The sequence below is a fragment of the Atractosteus spatula genome, chromosome 15 (genome assembly GCF_055471065.1).
Source record: "Atractosteus spatula isolate fAtrSpa1 chromosome 15, fAtrSpa1.hap1, whole genome shotgun sequence".
In the NCBI taxonomy this organism is placed as follows: domain Eukaryota; kingdom Metazoa; phylum Chordata; class Actinopteri; order Semionotiformes; family Lepisosteidae; genus Atractosteus; species Atractosteus spatula.
The window spans coordinates 20,512,837-20,539,282 of NC_142720.1; the positions used below are offsets into that span (position 1 = coordinate 20,512,837).

Consider the following 26,446-nt stretch of genomic DNA (forward strand, 5'->3'; position numbering starts at 1 on the left):
AAACAGATACATAACCTGAGGACCATTCGATACACATTATCACCTAGTACACAGGGTGGGACTCCAAACCGACCGAAGAGAGCAATGTCAGCCTTGGCCATTGATCCACAGAGGTGTTTAAGGACAATGTTGCGATCACAACGTTGAAGGCAACGCCCAGCATAAAGCAACACAGGAATTTCCAATACAGTACCAATTACGATAACAGATCGTTCACCACCTCTAAAGCAGTTCTGTGCTGTACCTTAGATTGGTCTAATAATTGAGGATGTTTTCATGTAAAGAGGTTTTCTTAATTTGTGCTCTTACAACGGCTTGTCTAAAGTCAATAGGTAATTGCACCAAGTGCAATTTTTCACCTAAAAAGTGGTGATTGCTACAGGACATGCAATAGAGAAGCAGACAAGGAGTTGAAAAAGCAGGTGTTGGATTGAATTATTAATGTTTATCCTGCTGCAAGGTACTGTGCCTCTATCAATGTATGGATTTTATGTTCTAAGATAAAGGTGATCTAAAAAAAGTGCAATGGTAAAAACATCACCTAGTGATCAGATAAGGGCCAATCCAGGTCACATTTGCCACAGCGGACTGATGACTGAAGATCAAATCTGGAGAACGTGTTCAAACCACACAAAAAAACGGGTACCCGCCAAAATCAGGTTCCAGATATGAGAAACAGTAGAATACCACCAGAATAATTGTACAAGATCTGTGCTAGTTGATGACACTGTGCTTACACCAGCAGTATTCCTGATACCACTTCTGTTCTTTCGTAATGCCACATAATGTTGGACTATTATATGCTGTGCAGATACAGGAGCGTTTTTAGTAAGGGTTTAGATATCAGTCTTTTAGTGTAGTCCTTCTTTTCGACCTAAAATACATACTAATTAGTCTGAAAGAGAAAAAAAGAACATTTCACACCGTGCCCTTCACCCTCCCTCATAACGAATTTCTTTTAAAACATCCTCGGTCCCTTAGTGACCGCGACTCTCCGTCAGCTCGCCTTCCCACAATGCTGCGCAGGAAGTGTCATGGCCGCTCGCTGAGGCTCTTCGCGGCACATGGGATGATATAAACACTCGTGAAGCAGGACGCGCAGAGGTGTACAGGCCGCTGTGGTGGCTGCAGGAAATAAAAAACGTTTACAAATTTAAGTCAGCCGGGTGGCATCATTTTGCGAGGCAGCACAGATCTTTTTTTCCCCTGAAATATGGTTCGGGACGTGGAGATACCTGTTCTGAGAGGCTTTCTGACAGAAAACGAGGCTACGGATTGGAAGCAGAACATACTCGGCAATGCAGGTGAGTGACGGAGCGATTTGTGAGACGCAGAGTCGGGATTAATAAAAAATATCTTAACGTGACTTTACGAATTAGTGATGTGGTGATGTTCACCATGAGTGCTGAGGCAGATAACTTGGTTATGTAAGAAGGCATAGTCATTTTGTATTGGCACGTTTTTCGATGAATGTTGTAAACAAGACTATTAATAATGCGAAGTCGTAGGACAGTGGTTGTGAACCTCGGACAGTTGTTTTGGGTGGTGTATTTTAAAGTAATACAGTACTCGACTACACTATCAATATGCGTGTGTTGCACTGATGCCTCCATATGATGTAATATAAATGACTCTCGTACCAGTCCTTCTGCGAATCTGACTGTCGCCGTCAGTGCACCCAACTCGTGGTGACGTTTCAATTCAGTCCTGAAGGACGGTTACGTTTGCACGTATCTTGCAACACATGTCACGAAAATGTCCCGTTTGCGAAGAAGCGGGTGATTGCTGTGGACCACACGCCCAATCGACACACGCGTTTTACACAGCGACTTGATACTTGCTACTGCTGCGGGTGTGCAAGCGCAAAGCTTTCAAATTCGGATAAACTCCTGAACGCTACTGCTACTCTCTGTTGTCCAGGATGGAGCTTCGAGACGCAAGACAAATTTCATTTACTTTTATTTTGCCTCTTCTGTTTTATGAAAGCGAACCACCGTATCTCCAGACGTCGTGAACTAGAATTATGAGTATTGCCTTCTGTGTCTTCTGAGCATCTTCCTGAATGGCAGTCATTAGGATATCCGTCCTTTTTATCTGGTGCAGTGAGTGGGCATGGGGATATAACTGTTAATAGATGTTTTAACGGCAGCGTTAGTACCCATCCAGCTGGATGATTTACGTCGCTCTCGGACGCACTGGAGAACAGCAGATGAGTTAGGTTAACAGAACGGTGATGTGCTCAGCTGCTGCAGTGTGGAAGCAGAGATGCGGCTGAATTCCACGATTTAATGACGAACAATGAATTGGGCTGCAGTGGTAGACCTTTATATGTCAGTTACAGAACATTCACATGAGTAAAGGATGATCATTCTTTACATTGCTAGTCCATTTTTCATCCCAGGGGGTCCCAAAGCACTTTTAATGCTTTTGAAATGGACCCACTTCATCCACCTCAGGCGTTCAGCTGAGAGAATCGGTTTATTCTGGAGTTACACCCAGCACGAGGGTCCGAGAGTGCTTCTTAGTTCTTGGTGCTATCCTTTGTGTGCAGGATGTGACTACACTTCGGATTCTCTGCGGGGACAGTAACATGGTGTTCAGGAGAGACGCCAGGCAGGAGAGGCTGAGCTGGGACCTGAGTGGTGTGAGAAATGCCACAAGAATAGTGGCAGTTTGGTTTTCCTGTTGTTTTCTGTTCACTGTGGGTATGAAGTATCAGCCAGCAGGCCAACATCCTGCCTCTGTCCCGACTCTGTATGCTGTTTTCAGGCTTGCCTTTAGAAACTGTTTCAAAGAATCAAAGTCGTCGATTCACAAGCAAGATATCGTTTTCATATTTTTTAGGTGATTATATTGTATTTTTATAAGAGCAAAGATTTTGGTGTTTGTTATTCCAACCTATGTCATTATGCCTGTGTGTAATGTCTGTTTAGGAATCAAGTCTACTGCTATTTTGTTTTAATTTTTCTAAATATCTAAAGGATCTAACCTGTTAAAAGAAAGATCTGTAATTTCTTTATAATTAAGTCCATAATATAATTTATATGAAGTGATATTTCCAAACACATTCCTTAAATTCATAAACCAGTTTGTTTAAAAAATAATGTTTTAAATGTTTAATTTAATACAAACTAAACCATCAATTTCTAATTTGCTTCATGCAATATATCATTGTATGGAATTCTATTAAGGTCTTTTATTGTGATGCTGTCAAAAGGGTGTTTGTGAATAATTATGAAGTAAAAAGCCTACCCCTAATTCCTAGCCCTGCGTTACACAGGACAGGTGTTCTTGGTTTCTCTGGCTTTTGATGCAACATCTGTGTAAAAAAAAGAGTGAAAACTGAGTGAGGACATGATAATGGAATTCAACGGTTAAAATGGGATCAGAGAGGAAGGGCTTTTAACTCGTACTGGTAGATCGCAGATCAGGGGTGGCCGGCTCTGGTCCTGCAGGTTTTGGAGTGATGTTCCAGAGGAACTGGACTGGCCCTCAGGTTTTATTCTTTGAGCTCTTGACGTTCACAGAAGGCGAATCCTGTCTTGCAACCTCGAATCTCCCAGTGCGGGTTCTTCTTCTCTCCTAGACGTCACCTGCTTTAAATAGCCCCACACGATCACCTGAGCCGAAGCTTGATAAAGGCTCCACATACCTGCTAACCTTCTCAGACTGGGCTCCTGTCTAGCTTGGTACCACTGCAGCTCTGCTGAAGCCCTTTATAGACCCACTCCAGCCACACAAGTGGTTGGGATAGGGGATGACAATTGACAAATTTAGGAATGATTAATAATATAGGTGTTTTAAGACTCCTGTCTCTCATCATTATACGGTGTGTATACTTAGTATGCTTGAAATGAGGCGATGTATGATGGAATGCCATACCGGCAATGTTGTCATTTTTCAGAATATTGTCATCTTAAAGCATCTGCAGTGTTTTTGGTCTTCTGATGTTGCTACTGTTGCTATAGTTTCATAGTTATAGCTGATGATAAACTGCCGGTATACTGTAATAAAATGCAAAGCAAAAGGAAATAGTTCTGCTTGTAATAAACAATGCTGGACTTTCCTGTTTCAGTGTGGCACAGTCATGGTTTTCCCCTGTTGAAATTCTCCTGTTAAAACCAGGTTTGTGCTGAAAAGCCAGGAAGTGTTACTGAAGGGAAAGGAATCAAAATTGTATTATAGTGAACCCCCATGGAGCTTCACTATAATTCTATAAATATTTGAGGTTCTGTCAAGGTACAACAAAAACTTAAAATGCTTAGTGTTTTTTATTGTTACAAATTTGCCATCACATGACAATTTCTTCTTAATGAGAACATATAAAGTGTTATGAGATGAGTTATTAGACCTACAAAGCAATTCTCTTTTGAGTTCAGTTAATGTTTTTATACAGAACCTTCCCACTAGAAATGATCAGTGCAGACAGCATTAACGACCTTGAGCTAAGAAAGTAACAATAAGAAGTCAGATGTATTATGATTTCATCTTCTGAATTCAATTTCATTTGGAAGTCTGTCATTTAAGTAGAGAAAATCTCATATAAATGTGTTTTTTTCATATAACGTTATCAATATCGCTTCCTTCTCCATTGCCTGCGGGAATGGTATTAACATTTATTTAATCTGAAATGTTGTATTGATAATGAGATGACAATGCATTTGAATAAGTAGAGGAATGTAAAGGCTCCTGTTGTAACAGAAAGATGATTCTCTGGCAGGACTGGTGCTTGTCCTGTATGGAGTGAGACATTTTCTGCTTTTGTATGTGTGAGAGAGCTTCACTGTGGCTCTATAGAAAAGTTCTCATTCATAACTGGATGTAATTACCTTCAGTACCAGCAGGTGTAGTGCTGACCCTTGGTGAACACCAACTCTTCCCTCTGTGTTGCAGAAAGTGGTCCTTTGCTGGAGTCCCTGTTGGAGGGGAATTTTGAAAGCGTTTTGTTGAGTCCTGTCGTCCTGGATATTCTGGGTGCGGACTGTGCCGGGGAAGAGAAGATTGATGGCTTTCTGGAGAAGCAGGTCCTGGCTTACCTAAGCAACTCCACAGAGGATGACAAGGCTGAGAGGTACTGTACCATCTGCTTCAACATTGTGCAGTGTTGAATAATGACTGGCAAGTGTATTACATCAGTCTTGGAACATAAGTCCATTTTGGTGTCATGCCACTGGCGATTGTGGTTTTAATCACACTGGTTTTGCCACCCACTACACTCCAAAAGCAATTGTTCTTTGAATTACATAATTATTGCTAATTGTTAGTTTAGTGACGGTAATGATTCATGCACAGCATTCTGCTGCAGACAAAAGACTGCAATGCGTTATGCATTTGAATGGGAAATTGTCTCCTGTGCATTTTTGTTGAAAGGGGAATCTATATACGCTTGCGTGTTTGTTTTACATGCGTGGTCTTTTAGTACTGTTTAACTATTTGAGGAAGAAGCTTGGGAATGGAAATTAAGTTTGTAGTTCATCTGGATTTGTAGTTTGTAGACAGTAGAGGTATCGTTGTATGTTAAAGTGGTCGGGTAACGTGTGCTGTCTTGTCTCGCAGGGAGGCCGTGCTGTTTGCACTGGCTGTGGCCTGTGTGCACCTCTTCGCCCAGAGTAACTGGACTGGCCCTCCTGTTGACATCCAGGCACACGACCTCCTCCCCCCAGCTCTGCTGCAGCACTTCTCGGAGGTTTGTATCCTTGATGGCGTGAGAGAGTGGGACCTGGACGTCTAATTGCAGCTGCGTTTTGCTGATCTGTCATATTTGGCAAACTGTGCGCAGCTGTCTGTTGTGCCACTCGGGCTGCTGTTTATTGCTCATCAACGGAGCAGGAATTGCTTGCATCATTTCGTCATGGTTCCATCCCTTAAAAAGAAAGGAAATGGGTTTTCACAGGGTTTGAAACGCACGTAAGCATCGGGCTCCTAGCGTACATTAATGAAGATGTATGTGACAGGCAGACAGCTGATAATGAGCGCTCAGCTCTGCTACAGTGCACGTGGGATAGTGGTTTTTGCTGATACACTTTGCTTGTGTTAGATATTAACTTTGTCTTGTGCGTTATGACAATAAATAATTCCTTGCTTTTCTACATTGCTTTTTATTGCATAGGGTCCCACACTGCTTTAGACATCCACTGTGTGTGTCTGAATTTGTGAGCCTGCACTAGACGGTGATAGGTGGGATGGCTGTGGGAGATGTTGCTGATATTAAGTCATCAGTTATTGTTGTCTCAGCCTCAGGCCCTCGCCGCATCAGTCCTGAACAGCCTGGTCCTGGATGGGGAGTCTGTGTACAGCCTGGTGTCCAATCCCATCCTGCTGGTGTTGGCCCGGGTGGTGCTCATCAGCTGTGCCTCCAAACTCGAAAGCTTTCAGGTGGGTAACGTTTTCGGTGGGGCTTACTTTTCAGTTTCACGAAAAACCGTCTCACTTGACGTGCTCCACAGTGCCTCATGGGAGTATAGGCTTTCATTGGAGGATCACTGGATTCCTCACTCAGGACACTGCAGCCCCGAAGGTCATTATTGCACAATAAACCAGGAGCACCCTGAGCTGTTGTATAACATCTCAAAACAAACTCACACGAGGCACTTTTCCAACCAAAGTTGTGGTTGCCTTGTAAACATACAGATTGAACCATTCTTGAGTATGGAGCAAAAACTGCAAGGGTGGAGCTCCAAGTTTTAAATCTTTTATTCCATGTTTATCTATTGTATTATATTACATTGGTCAAACCATTTCCTCAACATTACCCTTTGATCTACCTTGCTGGAGGTTATATATGCTTTATTGCATGTTGAAGGTGCTTTTGGAGACAGCCTGCATGTTTTAGGAAGGGGTGCATTGTGGCTGTACCAATAGTGTTAGCAGGTGTGTTTGTTTCCATGTGGAAATAATCCCTCAGACAGTCCTTCTTGGTTAATTAGAAGCAGATAACTGAGTCTGGATCAATTATAAGTGTTTCTTAGCGGTTGGTAGCACTGCAGATGTCTAATGATTGTGGATTTATGAACCTTGAATGCTTTAGTCACTTTCTATTGCTGTTTATACCAGGATCATTCCCAGACTGCGCGTTCTCTCTTTCACCAATTGTGATGCCATTTTAACACGATTAAAAGCATAATCCTGTGTAGCTTTTAATATGTGCAGACTTCACCTTTCAAGGTACAAACTCTTAAGCTCACATTGTTTATATTCAATGAAAAGATCTTTTTATTATAAAAAAGTTTGCTTGTTTGAGACCTGGAAGAAACAGAAGATATATAAAATTATATTTTTGATGATTGGACTGCACCTTAAAATACCCAGTTATCATCAGCCATTCCATCATACTATATAAATACAGTAAATGCTATTATTCACATTATTCAATGCCACATGAAAGATATTGGATTGTGTTTTGAAACTAATATCAGATTATACCTGTTCAAATCGGAATACATGTGATGTTAGGAAAAAGAGACTCTATTGCAATACAGATGGGGTTTGGTGTAACTTTTTTGTGTATTTATGTGTAGCATAGAAATAAATACAGCTCAAACAGCAAAAGCAAAGATTATACACGGAAATACTAATAAGCATAAATTAACAACTAATTCAGAATGAACGGATAAAAGCTAAGGTATAAAAGTAAGCTTTCAGTTTTATTCTAAAAGGGATAGGACTGTTGCTGTCCCTTTTGAGACAGAGCTTAGGGAATGTAGACTGCATAGTGGAGTATATGATGGGAGAAGGTTGTAATGATAATCTTGAGCTTTGACGTCAATTTGTCTTGAAGTACATAGTGCAAATGTTTCTTATCATTGGTCGCTATTGACAGGAAATCATCTGAAGCTCATGTTTGGTGGTCTGGAAGATTTTGTTCTGGCCCACATGGATTTGTAACCTTTACAATTTCAGCAGCAGATCTGAACCCGATGGGAGAAAAATGTAGATGCCGTGGCTGTGTGCTCTTTTATTTTAGTTTTTATGAGTTTTTGCCCACACTAAAAACCTTGTAGACTGTGCCGACGGAAAAATTGTTGATTTACACGGAACTTCTTTTTGTGTGGTTTCCATGCTTCAGAGAGAATACCACACTGAAGAATGGCCAATTAACCAATTAACTGTACCCCTTCTTTGCGTTGACGTTGTTATTTCACTTTGTTTAAGCAGTATCTGCCACGGCTATGTCCTTGGTGTTCTGGCTTTTTGGCAGTTGCCCAGTTTTTTTACAGCAGGATGTTCAGTTTTGTTTCCAGTGGTTTCCATGGTGAAGGAGGATCCAGAGGAATGGGGCCCGTCAGATTGGCGGTGATGCAGCATTCCCTTGTTAATTGTAGACGCGTCCCATCTTTCCTCTCGCAGCATCTGTGATGTTAACTTTTTATTAATTCTGTGCCTTTGCAAGCCCCTCCTCCCTGTTGCCCAGATAATTCTGCTGTTCTTGTATTCATCTGTCCAGATTATTAGCGGAAGCAGTGTGCGGTTGAGCCCGGTTTGTGTAGCTGAGCGTTTCCGCGGGGGTGCTGAGAGCAGAGCTCTCCCTGCTCCTGGGCACGACGGCAGTGTTGCGCCGGGGATCTGAATCTTTGTCTCTCCTGTATTCGGGCTGCTGCCCGCTGTGCTCAAGTTGAACGCAGCGGCCGTCGGTGGCGATTTATGTTCTGAGAAAAGTGAGCAGGTCTTCGCCGCTGTTACTCTAGATAACCTGGTTTAAATGCATCATTAATACAGGAAAGCACAAATGGAACAAAGAAAAGCCCTCATTCCCATGGGCCCAACATTCCCTTTTAATGTAGGTAATAAGCAGTAAATCCAGCCCTGAGCCTTTAAAGCTTCTTTAGTATGCACCCATCCCTCTATTTTAAAACGCCTACTTAACTGATTTTCTCTGTAACAAAGCCTGCCTTTTCTTACCAGTTTATTGCAGTTTCAAAGAACTCTTCGCTGCAATGAAGGTGCATCCTTTGTAGTCAGATGGAAGATACCATCTTCATAATGTGAGCTCTGACTACTGTCTCCTACAGTTCCTCTGTGCTGCTGCCTTCTTGGACATTTTTGCACCTTTTGTTTATCTTGATAACTATTGTACTAGCCAGTGCTTTTATCCAAAGCAATATATAATTGAACCTGTTTATGTCATTGAGTTTTTTTTCTGGGGTGATTTGAGTGAAGTTCTTGGCTCTTACCGTAAATGGGGTAATTATCGTAAACCAAAAATTAAGTTCTTGCCTTGACAATTCTGTGCTCTTTTAGGGTTATGAATAAGTTGTATTGGTTTTTTTTAGATCTTGGGAAAGATTCAGAAGTAGTGTACTTGGAACTGTATTTTTGTTTTTGAGGCTATGACGTTTGCCTGTCAGTTGAGGGTTGGGAGTAATGTGTAGCTGGCTGGTTTAAGGACGGACTTTAATGGCTGATGCCTTGCCACTAGAGGCCGCCAAAGGCCTTTGTTGTAAATAGGCTCACTGGGTGTTTTTTTATGCATTGTGGTTTGATATCTATGGGATACATCAGGAAGGAATGGAAGCCAATTTTCCTTAGTGATTTCATCACTCCTGCAAAAATGGCACTCTGCTTGGCAGTCTAGGTAGAATTATAACTAGTAAAAACACTGCACAGATCCTTTGTAAAAAGCGCCTAAGAATAGCATAAAAAAATATTTTGAAATGTTTTTCAAAAGATTATGGAAGAATGCTCATACTTTGGATGAGACGTTAAACTGAGGTTCTGACTCGTTAAAGATCCCAGGATGTTTCTGAAAAGGGTGGGTGTGTTACGCAGGCATCCTGGTCAAATTTCCCATTGGCCTTTACCAGTCATTGACCTCCTTATCCAGTCTGTGAATTGGCTTCATCACTCCGGTCTCCTCCCCACTGAGAGCTGGTGTGTGGTGAGCGTACTGGTGCACTCTGGCTGCTGTTGCAACATCCAGGTGGGGGCTGCACATTGGTGTTGGCGGTGGGATTCCCCATTAGCTGTAAAGCATGTTGAGTGGAGTGTCCAGCAAAGCGCTGTGTAAGTGTAAGGAATTATTACTGTTAAAGCAAGGTAGCTTGAGGCCGTTCTTTAGAATGCCATTGTCTTCCTGCGCTGCTGGGGAGAGAAGGCGGAGCTGGTGTGGAAGCCGGGTCAGCAGCAGGATTGACGGCCCACTGAGGGGAGAGCCTGGCTTGACCTGTGTGTTCTCTGGCCTCCGCAGCTGCTGCCCTGGTGGGCCCTGCGATGCGTCGCCCTGCACCAGCAGCTGCTGGAGGAGCGCTCGCCCCGGCTGCTGGCCGAGGCCCAGGACTGCATGGAGAGAGGTAGGAGCCCCGCTGTTCCGCCGCCCCCGCGCCCCACCCTCCGCACCGCATGGCTGTGCAGCCCTGCGCTGGTGCGGGTTCACTGCCCTCTCTGCGACTGTTGTGGAGGGTTTCCCGGTTTTCCGTTGATTTGCTGGCAGAAGGTTATTTTCTGAAATGGCAGAAAACGGAACCTGTGAGGTGAGGAGGCACAGGTTATTTTTCCTGTAGATGTGTTTTTAAAAGTATGTCCTAATTGCCAGAGGCCTTAGCCTGTTTTCTCTTAATGGTATTTAATTTTCCTAATGATTTAAAGCTAATTTTCCTTTATTCTAAATGTCGATTAGTGCTAAACATTTCTACTGTTGACTGTAAGACTCTCTTAATAGTTAGTTTCTCTCTTCTATTTTTGTAAGCCATCAGGCCACTTTCCCATTCTCGACTATTAACATTTTAGCAGTTTCTCTTGGTTTATTTCTAGTTCTGTTATGCCTCGGTCCACGTTAAAAATTTCCTCCTTCATATACAAGTTGACAGGTATTAGTGTTCAGAAGGTTACTAAAGTGTTTCACAGGAAAGATGTGTACATTGTTTGCTCACTGTCTTTCCATTTTATCATAGAAGTGCATTGTAACCCCTGACATTCAAATGCTCACATCAGAGTTAGGTTGTGTGGTTGAATATCTGTCTTTCACTGTTTCTCTCTTGGGCTGATTTCTGATTTTCTGTTTCTAACTTGCCTGTACCCCAGTTAGTCAGTCACAAGTTGAATTAGGGGCAACGAAAGCGGTTTCAGAGTAATGCAAGAGACTGATTAGGCATTCAATTTCTGTTTGTATGTTTGATAGAGCAGAAGATAAGCTTGTTAAGATATGCTTACTGTAGCAAAGGAAGTAATGTGTTCGGAATTTGTAGTCAAATCATGTCATTGTGCAGGGGTTGTCTTGTATCTCTGCAGTGTGGGCTTGGTCTGTTCTGAGCTACAGTGGAAATGCTAATGATCATGAAAACAGGCTTTCAGTGTCTGAGTTTCACCGAGTTTCACTCTGAGCTGCCAACCCTCAAAGTGTAACTAAAAACCAGACAGAAGAACACACTGGAGAGTTAACGAGAGGTGTGACACATTGGAATGCCTCCACATTTAAATGGGAGTAAGGTTGATATTTAAAGGTCTTGCAGAAATAAGGATACTGACATTTCTCATACACACACCGGATTATCTGTACTTAATAACAAGCACTGACAGAAGCTTACTGTTGAGTGATGAGTGAAGTCTATGGTTGTGCAAAACAAAATTTCCAGATCCAGTCGCAGTTGGCGTTGCTCATTAAAGGTGTTACTTCGGGGAAAGTCCATGCTGGTCCCCTTTTAGCTTTTTTGAACATCAGTAAGTATCACAGATTAAGTCACAGGGACCCGTGTAGAGTTTGATAGAGCTACCTCGCCTCGAAATAAGGACAGCGTAATTTACCTAAGAAATAAATGGAGAAAACGGGGACTGGGAATTAAATGTGGCATCTGAAATAAGAATTCAAGACCTGATATAACTTTTATATGGACTCTTTCCTAAGGAAAAGAAAAAAAAATATTCTTTTAAAAATGCGTTCTGTTCCAATGGCCTGAGGGTGAGACCCAATGTAATGCTGTTACTGGAGAATTATGTCTACAGAGACCTGAAATAATTGATGCTCTCAGAGTGGAGCCTCTTGACTCCTACCCTGAGAAGAGCATAAATAAAATATTGTTTGATTAAACCACACTCAACAGTGATCTCTTTTTCTGAGAAGGCATTCTGTCAAGATTTATAGTGAATTAACAACAGGCCAATTAACAATTAAGTGTGAGTAATTATTTCTGCAGCCAATTTCATGGTAATTGTGCATTTTATGCAGAAAGTGACAGACAGAAATACTTTCTGCATTCCCCTCTACCAGATAGTTGGGTGGTTCTGCCATAAATACTAAAACTGCTGTATAAGTGTGACTTTCTAGATATGTGTCATGTGCTGTACTTGGTTCTTTGCAAGGTTGACTGTAATTTGCATTGTAAAGTGTAGTCTTTGGCTTGGTCTTGCTGGGCAGGTCAAGCTGACTACCTGCTGTACACGGTATGTCCAGTGAGCTGGGCTAGCGCACAATGTGGATTATCTGCAATCAGCAGAACAGCCAGCTGCATTTCTTGATGAGGCTATTTTTCTTGCTCAACATACCAATATTTATTATTTCGATAGCTCCTGGCAACTGTTCTAGCATGGTATTATGTGCTAGTATGTATGTAGGGCTAGTATGGTATGCAGTGCTATATCCACTTCTATAAAGTGACATTTGACATACTATATATTAACTTATATGAATATATAATATATATATGATGTTATGGTATATCGTTTATTGTAATACACATGCTTTTCTCTTTTAAAATACTCCTGAAATTTACTGTATATTATATGTGCTACAATATGCAAAGAACCTGCAGTATATCCTCCTGTGAGATTTTTTTTTCTGCACATTCAGTACAATGTGGAGTTGGTAAAGAGTTTCTTGAAATAATTGTCAGTAGAATCCCAAGACCCCATGCCTCCATTATCTCAGAAGGAGATTTCTCTGCCCTGGCTGCATGTTATTAAACACATGAAGACCTGATTTTCCAGACCAGCCGAAAGAGATCCTGATTAAAGGAACCTTGGAGAGCCCAGCTACAGCAAAAACAGGAAGCGTATTAGAATTGGGATTTAAATAGCTCCAGTCGTTTCTTAGAAGAGCCCAGGTTTTGGGCCTCAAACACCTGGCTAGATAGTGTGTCCCAGACCCACACAATTCCCAGTTACACATTCTGCCCCGTAAGGCTGCTTCCTGATCGTTAGCCAGCTCTCCATTTTTGTGCATCGTTTGTGTTTGGTTCTCTTGACTGCGCTGTCCTGGTATGCAAGAATTTGTTCTTGGCTGCCTTACTGTAGGTTATGGTCCGGTTATGTCAGATTGCGAATTGGCGACTCTTGCGCCCACAATGCACCTGTCGGGACATTTATTCGTCTTCCTGTCTGACGGGCCCACAGCACTATCGACAGGGCTTGGAGAGGGGAATGAGAACGGACACAGCTCTAACCAGCAGAACTGCACTATAACAAGCTCAGACGCTCCTTGAGAACCACAGAGGACGATGTTTGCTCGCTTCAAGCCCACAAAGCTCTTGTCTAGTACGGTCGTTAACAAATGCCAACAGCGCGTAACTAGGGATCCAGGATGGAGCTGGCTATGATAACATGGCTTTGAACTGGTGGTTTTGGACAATAGAGCCCAACGCACAATCCCAGAAAGAGCTTTTATTGTTTGAGCCAAGTCCTGTGATGTTGGTTCCCTCGTAAAGCCTTGGGATCCTTTTTTCCGCGAATTGAATTTGAACAGTAGCTGCTTAGAAGCCTTTTTCATGATACACTTGACGGTGACCTGTGGGGGGGGGGGGGTGTTCCTGATCCAATTGTTTTATAATTTAAAGAAAGAACACTCTGTTCATGTGAAAGCTGTCATTTACCAGGCCTTCGTGTTGAGAAAGTGGCACGTTTTCATCTCCGGTTTTATTCCACGCTTGCTAAACATCTTTCTCTGACTCGGCGTGTGCCCTAATTTTAACGTTCAGTCAAGCTTGCAGAGCTGTAAGTGCCAACAATTTCACAGTCTGAGGGAAACGACAAGCTGTGCTCTGAAGCTAATCCTCATTGGTTTAAAGCTCTAATTCTCCGTCACAAAAGCTGGGTCTCCGAAAGGAGACCTGACCCATGAAAGGCGTAAGTGAATAAGAGTGAATGTAACATCAGGCCTGGCTTGGTAATAAAAGCTCAGTTCTTGGCAGGCTTGCCTCACCTTACAAATTGCAAACACATTAAATTCCTATCGCAGACTTTATTTCATGTAAAATATGCATTATATGTTGTTAAAGCATATTAACGATCATGCATAATTAAAAAAATACTCATGAAATGGAATAGTGTCCAGTCTTTCACAACTCGCCCAATGTTTCTTGGTGGTCTCATCAAAACAAAAGAAGGAATGTAGCCTTCATGTGTCTAGTCCAGCCTGCTGCAGATTGACAGTATATACACAGCTGTGTGTATTAAATGTGAAGGATGACCTTGGTCTTGTTTTCTAACCTAGTGATGAAAACGGAAGACTTCTTCAACAATGACAGTTACCGGCATTTGCGTATCCAGTTCCACCTTGAATGTGGCTATGCATCCCTGATGTATTACTGTTACAAGAAGGCAAACGAACACTTCAATCAAGCAAAGGATCTAGCCAGACTTGAGATTAACCTGACAGGTACTGTTGATATGTCAAGAGTTTGACCTTTGGGCAATTTATGATTCACACTATGCAGATGAACCTCATATCCCTTAAAAATATATTGATATACATGGAAAATGACTTGGAAGAAGCCTTGTCTTTAGACTTTTTGACAGGCAAATTTGAACTTTAGCCTTTTCCCAATGTTAATAACAATGTTCTTGACTCCTTGCAGCCCTTGGGTGACAGTTTTGCAAAGTGGAGATCTTAGACGTCAGTCTCTTTCCATTGAGGTTTAAGAGCACATGGATTCTCTCTGTCCAGACTGCCTGGGGGCTTCACTCTCAGCAGGCAGAGAGCTGTAGAGCACTAATATGATGGCTCTTATTTTCTTTTTGGCTGGAACATTTCACAGCACCTTTTTAACTGGGACAGCTCATTACTAAGAGACCTTAGATTCAGAATTTTTCTTGGTTGCATTAAGGCAGAAAGCTTGATGTTCATGAAAAATCTCTTTAAAGGAATGTCATGAAAAGAACTGTTTTCAGCTCTTCCTGAAGGTCACAGACTTCATTGTGAAAGAAGGGCTCAATTAATCCCATTATCAGTCAAGCTCTGGAGTCTGAAATAAGTGGAACTCCACTGGATCCCACAGCCACTGTAACTCAGGACTTTCACTGCAGGTTGCTGAAGTTGAAAGGCTGTAATTGGGAAAATGTCACAGATTTATTCAAATTGCTCTGCTTGTAGATTTTGTTAACCACCTAGGGATTTCGACTGGGTCCTTTTATGTTCTGGTGATTATATTTTATATGAACCTGGTTTTAGTCTATTGAAATCGGTGACAAACGACTGCATTATTTTCCCCTGAAACAGTCACAAAACAATATATTCTTAATGACCTTGTAGAAACATGTAACGAAATGGTAACCTGGTGGCTTCAGATTGGCCCCTCCAGTAAAGTTCGTCACCAGTAGCCTGTTTTCGGCCAGTTGTGAGCCGACCGCGGCCAGGATCACACAGCTGACCCAGGTGTTGCCGAGATTTGGAGCTGGACAGGGTATCCTCAGCCTTTCCGCAGCATTTTGCTGTGAGAGCAGCAGCAGTCCTCCATTTAGAAGGAACTGCCGTAACCTCTGCAGGCCTCGCAGGACGGCTGGCCTGTGTGAGCTGTCTCCGTTCCTCTCGTGCTGCTGCAAATTGTGTGCATGCAGGGGGACGGGTAAAAGCAATTCTAGACTCTGTGTTGGTTTAGAAAGGTGGAATTGCCAGTATTATACTGGGGGACTGTTCCTTGTGTACACCACCCAAGAGCTAAGATAGGAAATGAAAGTGCAGCACTTTAAGTGGGAACTTATATTTAATAATACTTGTAGCAAATGCTGGGGCTGTGCACAGGTGACAGGACATCAGGAATGTTCCGGGAGCTAGAGATGCCTTTTTCGTCTTTGACATCTACTAAATGTGAAACGGCGTCATTTCTCCTAGGAGCCCTGGGGAAGCGCACGCGGTTTCAGGAAAATTACTTGGCGCAGCTGATCCTGGACGTGCAGCTCAAGGAGGGCGGCCCGTCTGAGGGCAGCATTTCCCCTGCACCTACGCCACTGGACTGGCTCCCGAAGGTACACCATGCCTTCTCTGCTTCCCTGCTCCCCGACTACCTGTCATCGGGAGGGCAGACCTCTCGGGGTAATTGTGTCATGCCTGATATGGCCGCAAGACTGCGCACTTTGTTTCTTATTTACACTGTGGTACTGAGGGCCACTTTGGGCATTTCTTGTAAATGTCCAAAAAAATGCTATATAAGTGTAAGGATATTGTTATTATTATAGTGCCATGTCTTCTGGTGTAAACTGTGTGGTGTTTTTTTTTTCTGAATGTAGGAAGCCTGCGTTGCATGTTCTTGCTCAGTGGTGTTCTCCCTTTATTGCGACAGGTGTGCCTGACATTCCTGCTTTGCTTGCGTTTCAAGTATGTAGCAGAACATGGAATTTCTGTGCTGTAATTCAAGGACAGGGCTTCCATAAAAGTTCCTCGCTTCATCCGAGTGCGAGTTTTTATTAGGAACCTTATATGCTTTCTCCTTTTGCCAGTTAACGACCTTCCAAAATGGCAAATTTGTGCAGATATTTAAACAGTTTGAGGAAGAGCCCAGAGGAGTCATGTTCTGGTTTCAGACTGATGGGGAGTCACTGCTGATGTGTCGGGTCATCTCAACATGTTTTCTTCTCTCTCGCCCTGCTGTGTAGTGGACAGGTGGCGAATTACTTTGTTTTCATGATCTCCAAAAGTGATGTGAAGCTCAGATAGAGGGATGGATGTTCGAGCAGTTTCTGCAGCTGAGCTTCTGAGTACTCGGCTATGCCTTTCGGCTGTCCCTTAGGTTGGCTGAGGGTTAGATCGGGTCAGGACTTCCTTTTGATTTTTCACTTCTGCCCTTGAGAAGAGGAAGCCCTAGGGAGAGGCGGGGCAAGCTGTGAGGGGGCTTTGATGCTTGTGTTAATTAATAACAAACTGAGTTTAACAGTCTCCAGAGGGGGAAATGCATTAGTACTGAATTATTAAATGTGAACCATTCAGAATCTGAATTTGGTTTTAAGACGGGGAAAGAAAGCAATGATGCTGATGTTGCCTGCAGGGAAAACAGCCCTTAAATCCACCTTTTGAGCTGCATTATTTTTATAGGTGGAAAGAGAAAACGATGCAACCTTCTCACGTTTCTCCTGTGATGTGTCAAAAAAGGCTTTTCAAAGTTGAATGTTAATTGTACTCGATGTTTACACAAATGATTTCTAGTCTAGTTGTATAGAGTCGTAGAATATTTATTAGGTAAGGGATGCAACACAGCACATGTGGAATTAGCAGTATAATCCACAGTTTCGGAGTACTGTTAGGCACAAGAAGCTGGACACTGTTGATTCAACACATAATCATGGTTTATCCAACTCAAAATATTCTGGTGGCCTTACACTTTGATCTTTAAGTTGATTATATCACTGAATCCTCTAACACGTGATTGAACTGTCTCTATTCTGAATTTAAGCTATTTGCTCTTTGTCTTGAAAGCAAATGTGAAAACTCAAAATTCAGATAGATGTCAAAGACATACAGTACTTGGCGTAATGCTGCTGAATTTTGCCAGGTGTAATGTGAGATGTTGCAAAACAGACATACTTGCCAGATTTGGACCAAGGAAACCGAAGATGTTATTTATTTCATCAGGGTGTGTTTTTACAATAATATTTCGTATGTGGCTTTTCCCATTTCACGGGGGTGATGTGTTGCTGCAAAAGATATCAAAATTTAATTTAAAAAAACAACAGAACATTGCCTGTTGTGAGCTGATTTTAAATCCATGCTGTTTTAAAACAGAAATTTAGTCATAACCTGCCTGTGCCAGCTCTGTTTAGCGTGATGCCCTTTAATATAATCCGTTGTATATTAAATAACTCTGCAGCAGTGCGAGACTTCACTGATCCCGCCAGTAATTAGTAATTTAGCAGATGCCTTCACACAGAGGAGCTCATTTGGTCTAGGGAGCAAACTATCAACCACTGCTGCGGAGTCGCTTCCAAAAGCTCCTTGGCTTTATGTCTCTTAGTTGATGGCTGGATGAATGATGGAGCACAGCAAGGTTAAGCAGCTTGCCCAGGGTGATGCACAGTGAGTCAGTGGCATATATGTGGCTTGACCAGTGGCTCCTCTTAAAAAGCACTTCAGATTCACCACTGGGCCATGAAGCCTGAATTTCCAGCATCCTGGGTATTGCAAGAGGGGTTTGTTTTCAGGGGCAGAAATGACATTTTTCTTCGGATAATAAAGCTACATTTACGGACGCTGTTAAATAGGATTCATATGTTCATTCATTACATATTTGTTGTCATGTATTCATTCTTCTATTCGCTAGCAGTATTTACTGGGCACAGCATGCAGCTCATGGTGTGGAAATTAAATGGAGAAAGTATTGTACTACTGCAGGTCAGCCATTAACATATAACAGTGGTCACGTCCCACCAGCGATCACATGTCGGACACCATGCTGTACGAATGGTTTTCTCCAAACCGTGCTGTCGTCATCAGGAGTCTCAGTGCGTGGTGAAAGTAAGAAACGCTGAGACTAGGGAGTGTCTACCATCATTCCATAAACAGTGGAGTGTGTGAGGAAATGAACATGGTAATATGTCTAGGAACAAGGAGCAGACGACCAAGAAAGACTCAGGGAGGGAATTGTTCTCTACACGCAGCCAATGTGTAATGTACAAGACGGATAGGAGAAATGGGTACTATACCTACAGTGTGCACATATCAGTGTCTTATACATGAACTTAAAATGTGTTGATAAGTATGAACGTACAACTTAACAGGCTGTAATCACAGTAATCTCCCAGCATGCTTTGCTTACAATATGCAAGAGATTAAAATGGGTAAACTGTATTAAATTTTTACATATTAATGTTTAAATGTTAAATCTTTTACACGGCTTCTCAATGTCAGACCTCCAGTTTCTCTTCTTCCTTTTCTCCTTGTGATTCTGCTGCCATCTCCCCCTCCTCCTCCTCTGCCAAGAACCCCGCTATCTCTCTTGATCCCCCCCAACTCAACCCTGGCATGTTCCTGCTGCCTCTTTTTGATTGACCTGGTGTTAAGGGCTGTTTCCATGTGGTGTGTGCCGGCATGTAGCAGTGTTGGAACTGATTCACATTCACAAAATTTGGTTTAAGTTTGGTCTCTGTCCACAGGATCACGACCTGAGTGACGATAACGTTCTCAACAAGATAAACTTGGCAGAACCTGGCCAGTATCAGCTTCCCGACCTGAGTGCTGAGGAACAGGCTGTCATTCTGGGAGTCTGGTAAGATGCACCTGTCCTGTCCTGAGATAATGCACACACTTGCAAAAATAAAAATGTAGTTTCTGTGTAGACACACCCCAGACAGAACCTTTTGGGCTGTATTTGTTCGCAACTCTAGGTCAAAGCATGTTTGAACATCCAGCTTTAATTAATGAGCCACAAGTATGTTTAAACTCAATACTTGTGGTGTCTTCAACAACAAAAGGTTAAAATCCCACAGAAAAGAGTGCACTTCTCATCTTCATCATGTTAAAGACAAGCAAGGTATTTCTATAAATTGATTTTTTTTAATTCAGAGGTGTGGTTTAGAGGTTTTTAGTTGATGGTTTTTGACAAATAGTGTCAGTTTGTGTTGAGGATTGTTGGCGTTGTTGCGTTATCATCTATACAATCACAGATGTGCAAACAGGTACCAGAAATATGGTAATGTTTTTTTTTAGTAGTTTGGTACACCTTGTCCAGCAGGAGAACTAATAACTTGATGACCTGGATCTACTCGTTAATTCTTCAGCGTAGGGATAAATCGAACTTTCTGGGCTAGACATACCTGCATAATAAAAATGGTCATCATAAGCGCAATTGCACGCTTTCCCTTTTCAGCAGGGTGTGTCTGGAAGGTTTAATACTATATTAAAGGCTGTGAAGGCCTGGTCCCCGCAGCAGTGCTGTATGAGGGTGCCTGCAGTGAAGCAGGATGGGAGATAGAGATGTGCTTCTCTTGAGACATGTTACTGAACAGCTTTGGTCTTCTCTCCAGCTGTGCAGCTCCTACTGTATTTGTACATTGCTTGCAATAAGTGTTCACCAAAATAAGTATGAATTCAGAGTGAATGACCTTATCATTTAGAGTTGTATGATTGATTTTTATAGTTTTTTTTAAAACAATACTTATACTGGACATTATATAATCGATACAACGGTGTCTAAAAGATCATTACTGTGGTCTGAACTGAGGAATGACCTTGCATGTGTCAGTGCGACCCTCGCAGTCACTCATGACACTGTCACCAGCCTTGGTATGTCCACAGATGACTTGCCAGGAAAATGATTCTCTTGTATCCTTCATTTGCTGAAATAGAAAAGAGCTGTAAGGTTAGAACACTTCAGTGAACAGAAGTCACTGAGTGGCACATATAAATGCTTCAGAGGCAATTTGGTTCCAATTCTGTGCTCTTCATAGGGAAGCTTCGCCAGAATTAGATCCTAAAAATAATAAATAAATGTGTTTTTTGCCTCTTCCTACGCATTCAGTTTTCTAAGCTCACTAAGATATTGGTAACATTTTTTCCTGACAACTGAAAGCCCTGCTGGTGTGATATAATTGGATTTGTTCTGTACAATGAGGCTGACACTTGAAATTGTCCTATTGTCTTACTGTTGTAAAGAACAAACAGCATATGTGAAATAATTAGGCAATATAATTGTGCTGGCTGTGATATCATTGAATTGACTGATCTCTTGAAATGGATTTAGTTGCGGTCTCCTGGGGAACTAACTGCTCAGCTAATCATGGTACAGTATTTCTCCAGTTGTCACAATTGTGCTGCTGCTGTTCTCATAGACATCTCCGTAATTCAGTGGGAAAAATAAATCTTGATCGCTTCATGCTACGTTGAAAGAGCACGCATAAATAATGCAGCATTTTATCCCACTGAGGCTAAGAGCACATTTATTTACACAAAGAGCCAATTCTCACAAGGAGTGCCAAAATCTTTCCAAAGAAAAGCGGAGCACATAAAAACAAGAAATTAATGAAGTTTTTCTTCGCTAACGCCCAGATGTAGCACTGTGAGTGAAATGTCCTTACCTGAAATAATTTAGTCCCTTCACGTGTGGAGGGGTCTGTGTATGTTTATACAAACAGACCCGAGGGTTTGCGGATGGTGACCTCCAGAGCTACAATGTGCCTCTGGAATAAGATTGACACAGGCGGAAGAAAAACTGCTTAGCAGGGCGTTTGAAAGGTTCTGTGGCGTGATTAGTTTTCCAAATGAATGTCTTAACATATTGGAAATTTCAATACTTACTGCTGTAAGGAAGTGTATTCTGGTACACACTGGCTGCTCTGCTTACAAGAGCACCAGGTTCCACATCTGCAGGCCCTGTGTTTTATACTGTAGTACCCTCCGCATTTCTCTGTACCATCAACATACATTGTAGCTAACCTGCTGTCACTGAAGATGGCCATTTCTTCTTTATTGCTTAACTGTTGTGAAGAAATACGGTATGTGCATTAGTGATTCAGCTTCGCGATGTGTAAACGGCATGAATAAAACAACAGACGAGAGCTAATGTCACGCTTTAGTAAAAGTATCTGGGCACCCTTCAGTATTCTGTGTGCCTAGCCTTTGCCGCCTTCTTGGGTTGGAATCCGTCTGTATTTCAAGACCAGACTCGGGGCTCGTCCTTCAGAATGCATAGTTTGAGCTTTTCTGTTGATTTTTTTTTTAACTTTCCATTTGCATCAGCGAAATACAAGCATTTTCAGCATCCTAAAGCCTTCTCCGTTTTAGAAGTCGCGGTCTCTTTCGGAGGAAAGGAGGTCCGCCAATGGCTGTGAAGCCACGGTTTGATCTGCACGTTCCACTCTGGGTCTTACTTCCTTAAACTCAGATCCGAGAGATTGAGCTTGTTCATTTAACTTGTGCATTAAAACTTTGTCAGTCAGCGTTCACGTGCGACTTCACACTAGTTGAGTTTTCCAAACGCCTGGGTGTACATCCACTTTCTACTTGTAGTAACAATTCTTTTCATTTTCCTTTTTGTGATTCATTGTCAAAAAATAATACAAAATCCATCCTGCTAAATGAATTACTGAAACATTTAAAATGTGACCAATAATATAGGTAGTACAGCTCACATTTTTTCCACCAGAATTAGCTTGATATTGTAGCATGATCTCAGAAGCTGTGCATGGTCTGGCCTGGTCAGTCCAGAGACGGGAGGCCTCCAAGGGAAACCACACTGCTGTGTGGTGTTCAACCAGTAGGTGGCATTGTGCTCTACAGACCAGGGTGTGCAAACCAGTACCCCAGTAGATGCTGTGTAGTCGGAAGTGCTGGATGGCAAAATTCCACATTGACCTTGCACAATTATACGCATTTCATTGCACTTGTGCATATGACAATAAAGTGAACTGAACAATCTGGGCTACCTAAATTTCTCCCTTAATTCAACCGGTGACCTAGTTTTTAACTTTCTCCCTGACCTGCTGTGCTGTGGGGCTGCTAGTGCACAGTGGCTGCTGTGTGACCCAGGTGGAGCTGAACTTCAGTGGGTCCCCTCCCCGTGTGCAAAGCACTTTGGCTACTTTTGCGATCAGAAGCATTGTATAAACACAAGGAGTTAGATACCATCTTTTTCTGCATTGCAATCGTGTGCTCTTGTGATTGTCTTTGATTCTGTTGGCAGAAATGGGTTATGTAGTAGTCAATAGAAAGGTAGAAACTAAATGTTAATATGTACATATATGTGTGAAGTCAGATTTCTTTTTCGTGTACCTACCTGTGTAAGCTATAGATGCTGTACTTGAGTGTAATTTCTTTACCTGTACTTTTCTTCCCAGATTTACACGCATATTCTTTGTTTGTAGCACAGATTACCAGAAGAACAATCCTGTGCACAAGCTGACTGAAGAGGAAATCCTTGCCTTCACATCGGTAAGTAGCTTGCAGTTTTATACATTCTTCCTGTAATGGCTTATGTCTTTACCGACTGGAGTTTTCCCTGTTAAAATGAGATACCGGGCTGTGACCAATCCATCATTGTAATGTTACAACTGTTTTTAAATTAAGTTACTTCACTGTGTTGGAGCTACATCTTCTAGGATTATTGGAATCTGAGGAATGAGAAGGGTAGTTTTGTTTTTCTTACCCCTGACTATTGGTGAGATTGATCCAGGTGTCAGTAACAAATTGGTCAAATTTGATGAATGCTTTCAGTGTTAGTACATGTTGTATTCTGCAGATGGCAAGAAAAATATAAACTATATGAATACCATGGTGCAGAAAGTTGATAATTACCTACAGGTTGTTGGAAAAAAATGTAAAAGCAGCCAGTACATTAGATCCCAGGGGTTATTTCTTATTATGGTAAGTGAGCAGAACACAGACTTAACGGGAAACTGGTTAAATCTATTATTGCAGGATTACATATTAATGCAATTTTGGATTAAAGTGTTAGAAAAGACTTTACTCGGGGGGAGTTATTAATGTATGAAGTACACTACCACGACATGAAGAGGATATGTGTGGAACTTTGAAGTCTGGGCTGGAAACCAAGACAGATTCACTCACTCTTTAAAGTCCGTTGAGTGCTGATGGCCTGCATATGACCTTTTCTTTATAGTATTTTTATCTGCAATGTTAATAATAACATTTTTATTTACTGTTCATTTATATAAGTCCTGTTATTTTACATTTTCGCTTAACCATAAAGTGCTTCGCAGTTTATTTTGCAAGGAATTAATGGGAGAATTTAAATTGTCTGGCAGAATTCAAATGGAAAAAAATTAGTATGCTTGAATCAACGTATATGGCTTATAGTATTAATCCATGTGGTTATTTTCAGTTTTACTGGATGGGATTTAAAATGTACAATATGTAAGGAAATACGTTATTTATTTGCAATATTCATTTGGCTCATAAAAACAGATTAGAGTTGATGTGTTCGAATAGAAACCAGATCACATTTACAGGTAAGAGCTAGTTGTATAAAAATCATTTAAATGAACTTGGATTTTATTCAGCCAATGTATAGAAAGGACTTGTCGGCTCTATTGTGAATTGTAAAGGCATTGAAAACCGTTTGTGTTCCGTCTTTAATGAAAAGGTGCAAGAGGACCTCAAGTCCAGTAACCATTTTAATGTTCTTCATTCCAATAAGAAGAGCTTCTGCTTGCATTCATGCCTTTCACTTGTTTAGAATCGGTATCGGCCCCCCTGCTTGGTCAGCTGTGGTAAAACTCGCTGTCACATGTGAAGGATGACACTGTGGACTGGCGTATCTAAAGGCCAGAGCTACTCTCGCAAATAACAGACCTCAGTAATAAGGGAAAGCATGCATTACAAGACCTTTTTAAGTGGGCTAATCGAATGGAAATAATTTTCTTTAACGTGCATCTGTTGCGACTTGGTATACAGATGAGCTTGAATTAGTGTTCCCTTGTTCACCAGGAAGTATACTTTTTCTTAATGGCTTTCAAATCAGTAACTCTCTTGGCAGTCCGTTCATTTGGAGGAAGAGTACTGCAGATAATATTACAGGCGAAACATAACCTGTATTTTAATAAGCACGGCTGTTCGAAGAGGTCTTGCGTGTTTTGTTTTAGCCCTAATGAGTCCTAATGAGCTCTGTGAGTGCGGTTCTGGCTGGATTTCCACAGCAGCTCCCTGTCTGGAACATCACTGGAATCGGTGTGATATATCTGGGCTTTGTGCGCAAGCCATTAAGACAGGCTTCTGGTGACCACATACTCTACCTGCAAGTCACTTGTGAATTGGGAATGGTTTGTCCAGCTGTAACAGGCTAGCACTGAGAAGAAAGAGATGAAAAGGGGGCTCCAGCTGCATTAAAGAGCATTTCCCTCACCTGCACTAGGTAGTAAACACTCTTTAGTTACAGATTCTTCCCCTGCTAACTGAGACTTACTGCATACAGCCAGGTGTGTATTTAACTGTTTATTCATTTATTACATTTTTGGTCATTTGCAAGCCCTTTCTTCAAAGGAGTTTGCCTTGCTTGCTCCATTTATTGACAAATCTATGCAGTTATTATTTTTTTTTATGTGCATCACTACAACATTTTATTGGATTCTAAATAAAAAGCAGTGCTGTGTGCGGCATTTTGAAGTACTGTTTTGAATATTTATAGTCCGTCTCAGTTTGGAATAAATGTGAGTCTTTGCATGTATTAGTTTACCAAACCTTGCACTGGTACATAAATTAGCTGCTACTAGGTTGTGATCATTTATAATTCATATCATTCCTACACAAATAAATCTAATTCCAGGAAGAAGTGAATGTCACAAATGTATACATTTTATTAAAAATTTCTAAAAGATCTATTTTACATCATTGATTAAACAAGCACTGTTTTAATAAGCTTTGTAATGAGATGAATTATGTTTTCCACAATGATATTAGTTATAATTTACAACTTCTGTCTTTGAGCTTGTCTTTTTCTCAGTTTATTACGGTGTGTGCTCATGCAGTTTAAATGACTGAATTAAATTCGCATTTATTCAACAGTTCACTGACAGTACCAGACTGCCCCCTTTTTTCCTTACAAAAGCTCAAGGCTTTCTCTGTGCCAGAATTTTACATGCTTCTGTGATATCGTCATTGGCATTTTACAGAGTGCAATCTTGTCGAGTCGCAGATGAAGCCACCTTCCAATATGGAGTCTTGTCAAGGGGCAAGACATGAATGGTCTTGAGGATTATACTCATTGGGGGGCGACAGGTAGGGGCTGTTTTGCCACATTTTGTCATGAACACCAGTCGTGAAAGAGTTAACTTCGTATGGTCTTCTCCAGTGAATGGGTGAAGATTTTCCGATCCCACTCTTGAGTGGTTTGAGAAAAACCGCTTCTCCAGTTCTGGTGAATGACAGGATTATAACTACCTCCCAGGCATCGGAGGCAAGTGGTGGGTGGATGTTATACTGTATATTGATTCCTCCCGATGTGACAGAGCTGCTCTAAAAATTATCCTTGCAAGCTTGATAGTTGTTTAAAAAATAACACCGACCCAAATTTACAAAGAACATTTTATTTTGTTGGCGAACAAAAATGTTACATAGAAGAGCATTTTGAATGAACAGGAGACACTTCTGTGGAACTATTTAAACTAGCTGCCCAGCCACATTGCAAAGTGCTTTCAAGAAATGGTTGGACAAGCTCGTCAGGTTTCTGACTAACCCATTATCAAGGCAGAATTGCCACTAGATTATTTATTATTTAATCTACACGGATACTGTCACAGCATCCCTGAAGTAACACAAAGAAAAGAGGTTTTCCTGAAACCTGTAGTGGTAAAAATAGCATGCCAT

The 26,446-nt window shown here is 41.6% G+C and overlaps 1 protein-coding gene across 2 annotated transcripts in view; it reads left to right on the top strand.

Annotated features, from left to right (window-relative positions):
- Positions 1–1,009: 1,009 nt before the first annotated feature.
- The window catches only part of ttc27 (tetratricopeptide repeat domain 27), a 75,344-nt gene continuing 49,907 nt past the window's right edge, over positions 1,010–26,446 (top strand). For both annotated transcript variants that reach the window (XM_088933915.1, XM_088933916.1), the window contains exons 1-9: positions 1,010–1,304; positions 4,894–5,071; positions 5,557–5,686; positions 6,235–6,375; positions 10,184–10,286; positions 14,417–14,581; positions 16,034–16,167; positions 19,285–19,397; positions 22,990–23,056. In XM_088933915.1, coding sequence (XP_088790041.1) covers positions 1,214–1,304; positions 4,894–5,071; positions 5,557–5,686; positions 6,235–6,375; positions 10,184–10,286; positions 14,417–14,581; positions 16,034–16,167; positions 19,285–19,397; positions 22,990–23,056 — 1,122 coding nt within the window. In that variant the 5' untranslated portion in view covers positions 1,010–1,213. The remainder of the gene's footprint in view (positions 1,305–4,893; positions 5,072–5,556; positions 5,687–6,234; positions 6,376–10,183; positions 10,287–14,416; positions 14,582–16,033; positions 16,168–19,284; positions 19,398–22,989; positions 23,057–26,446) is intronic.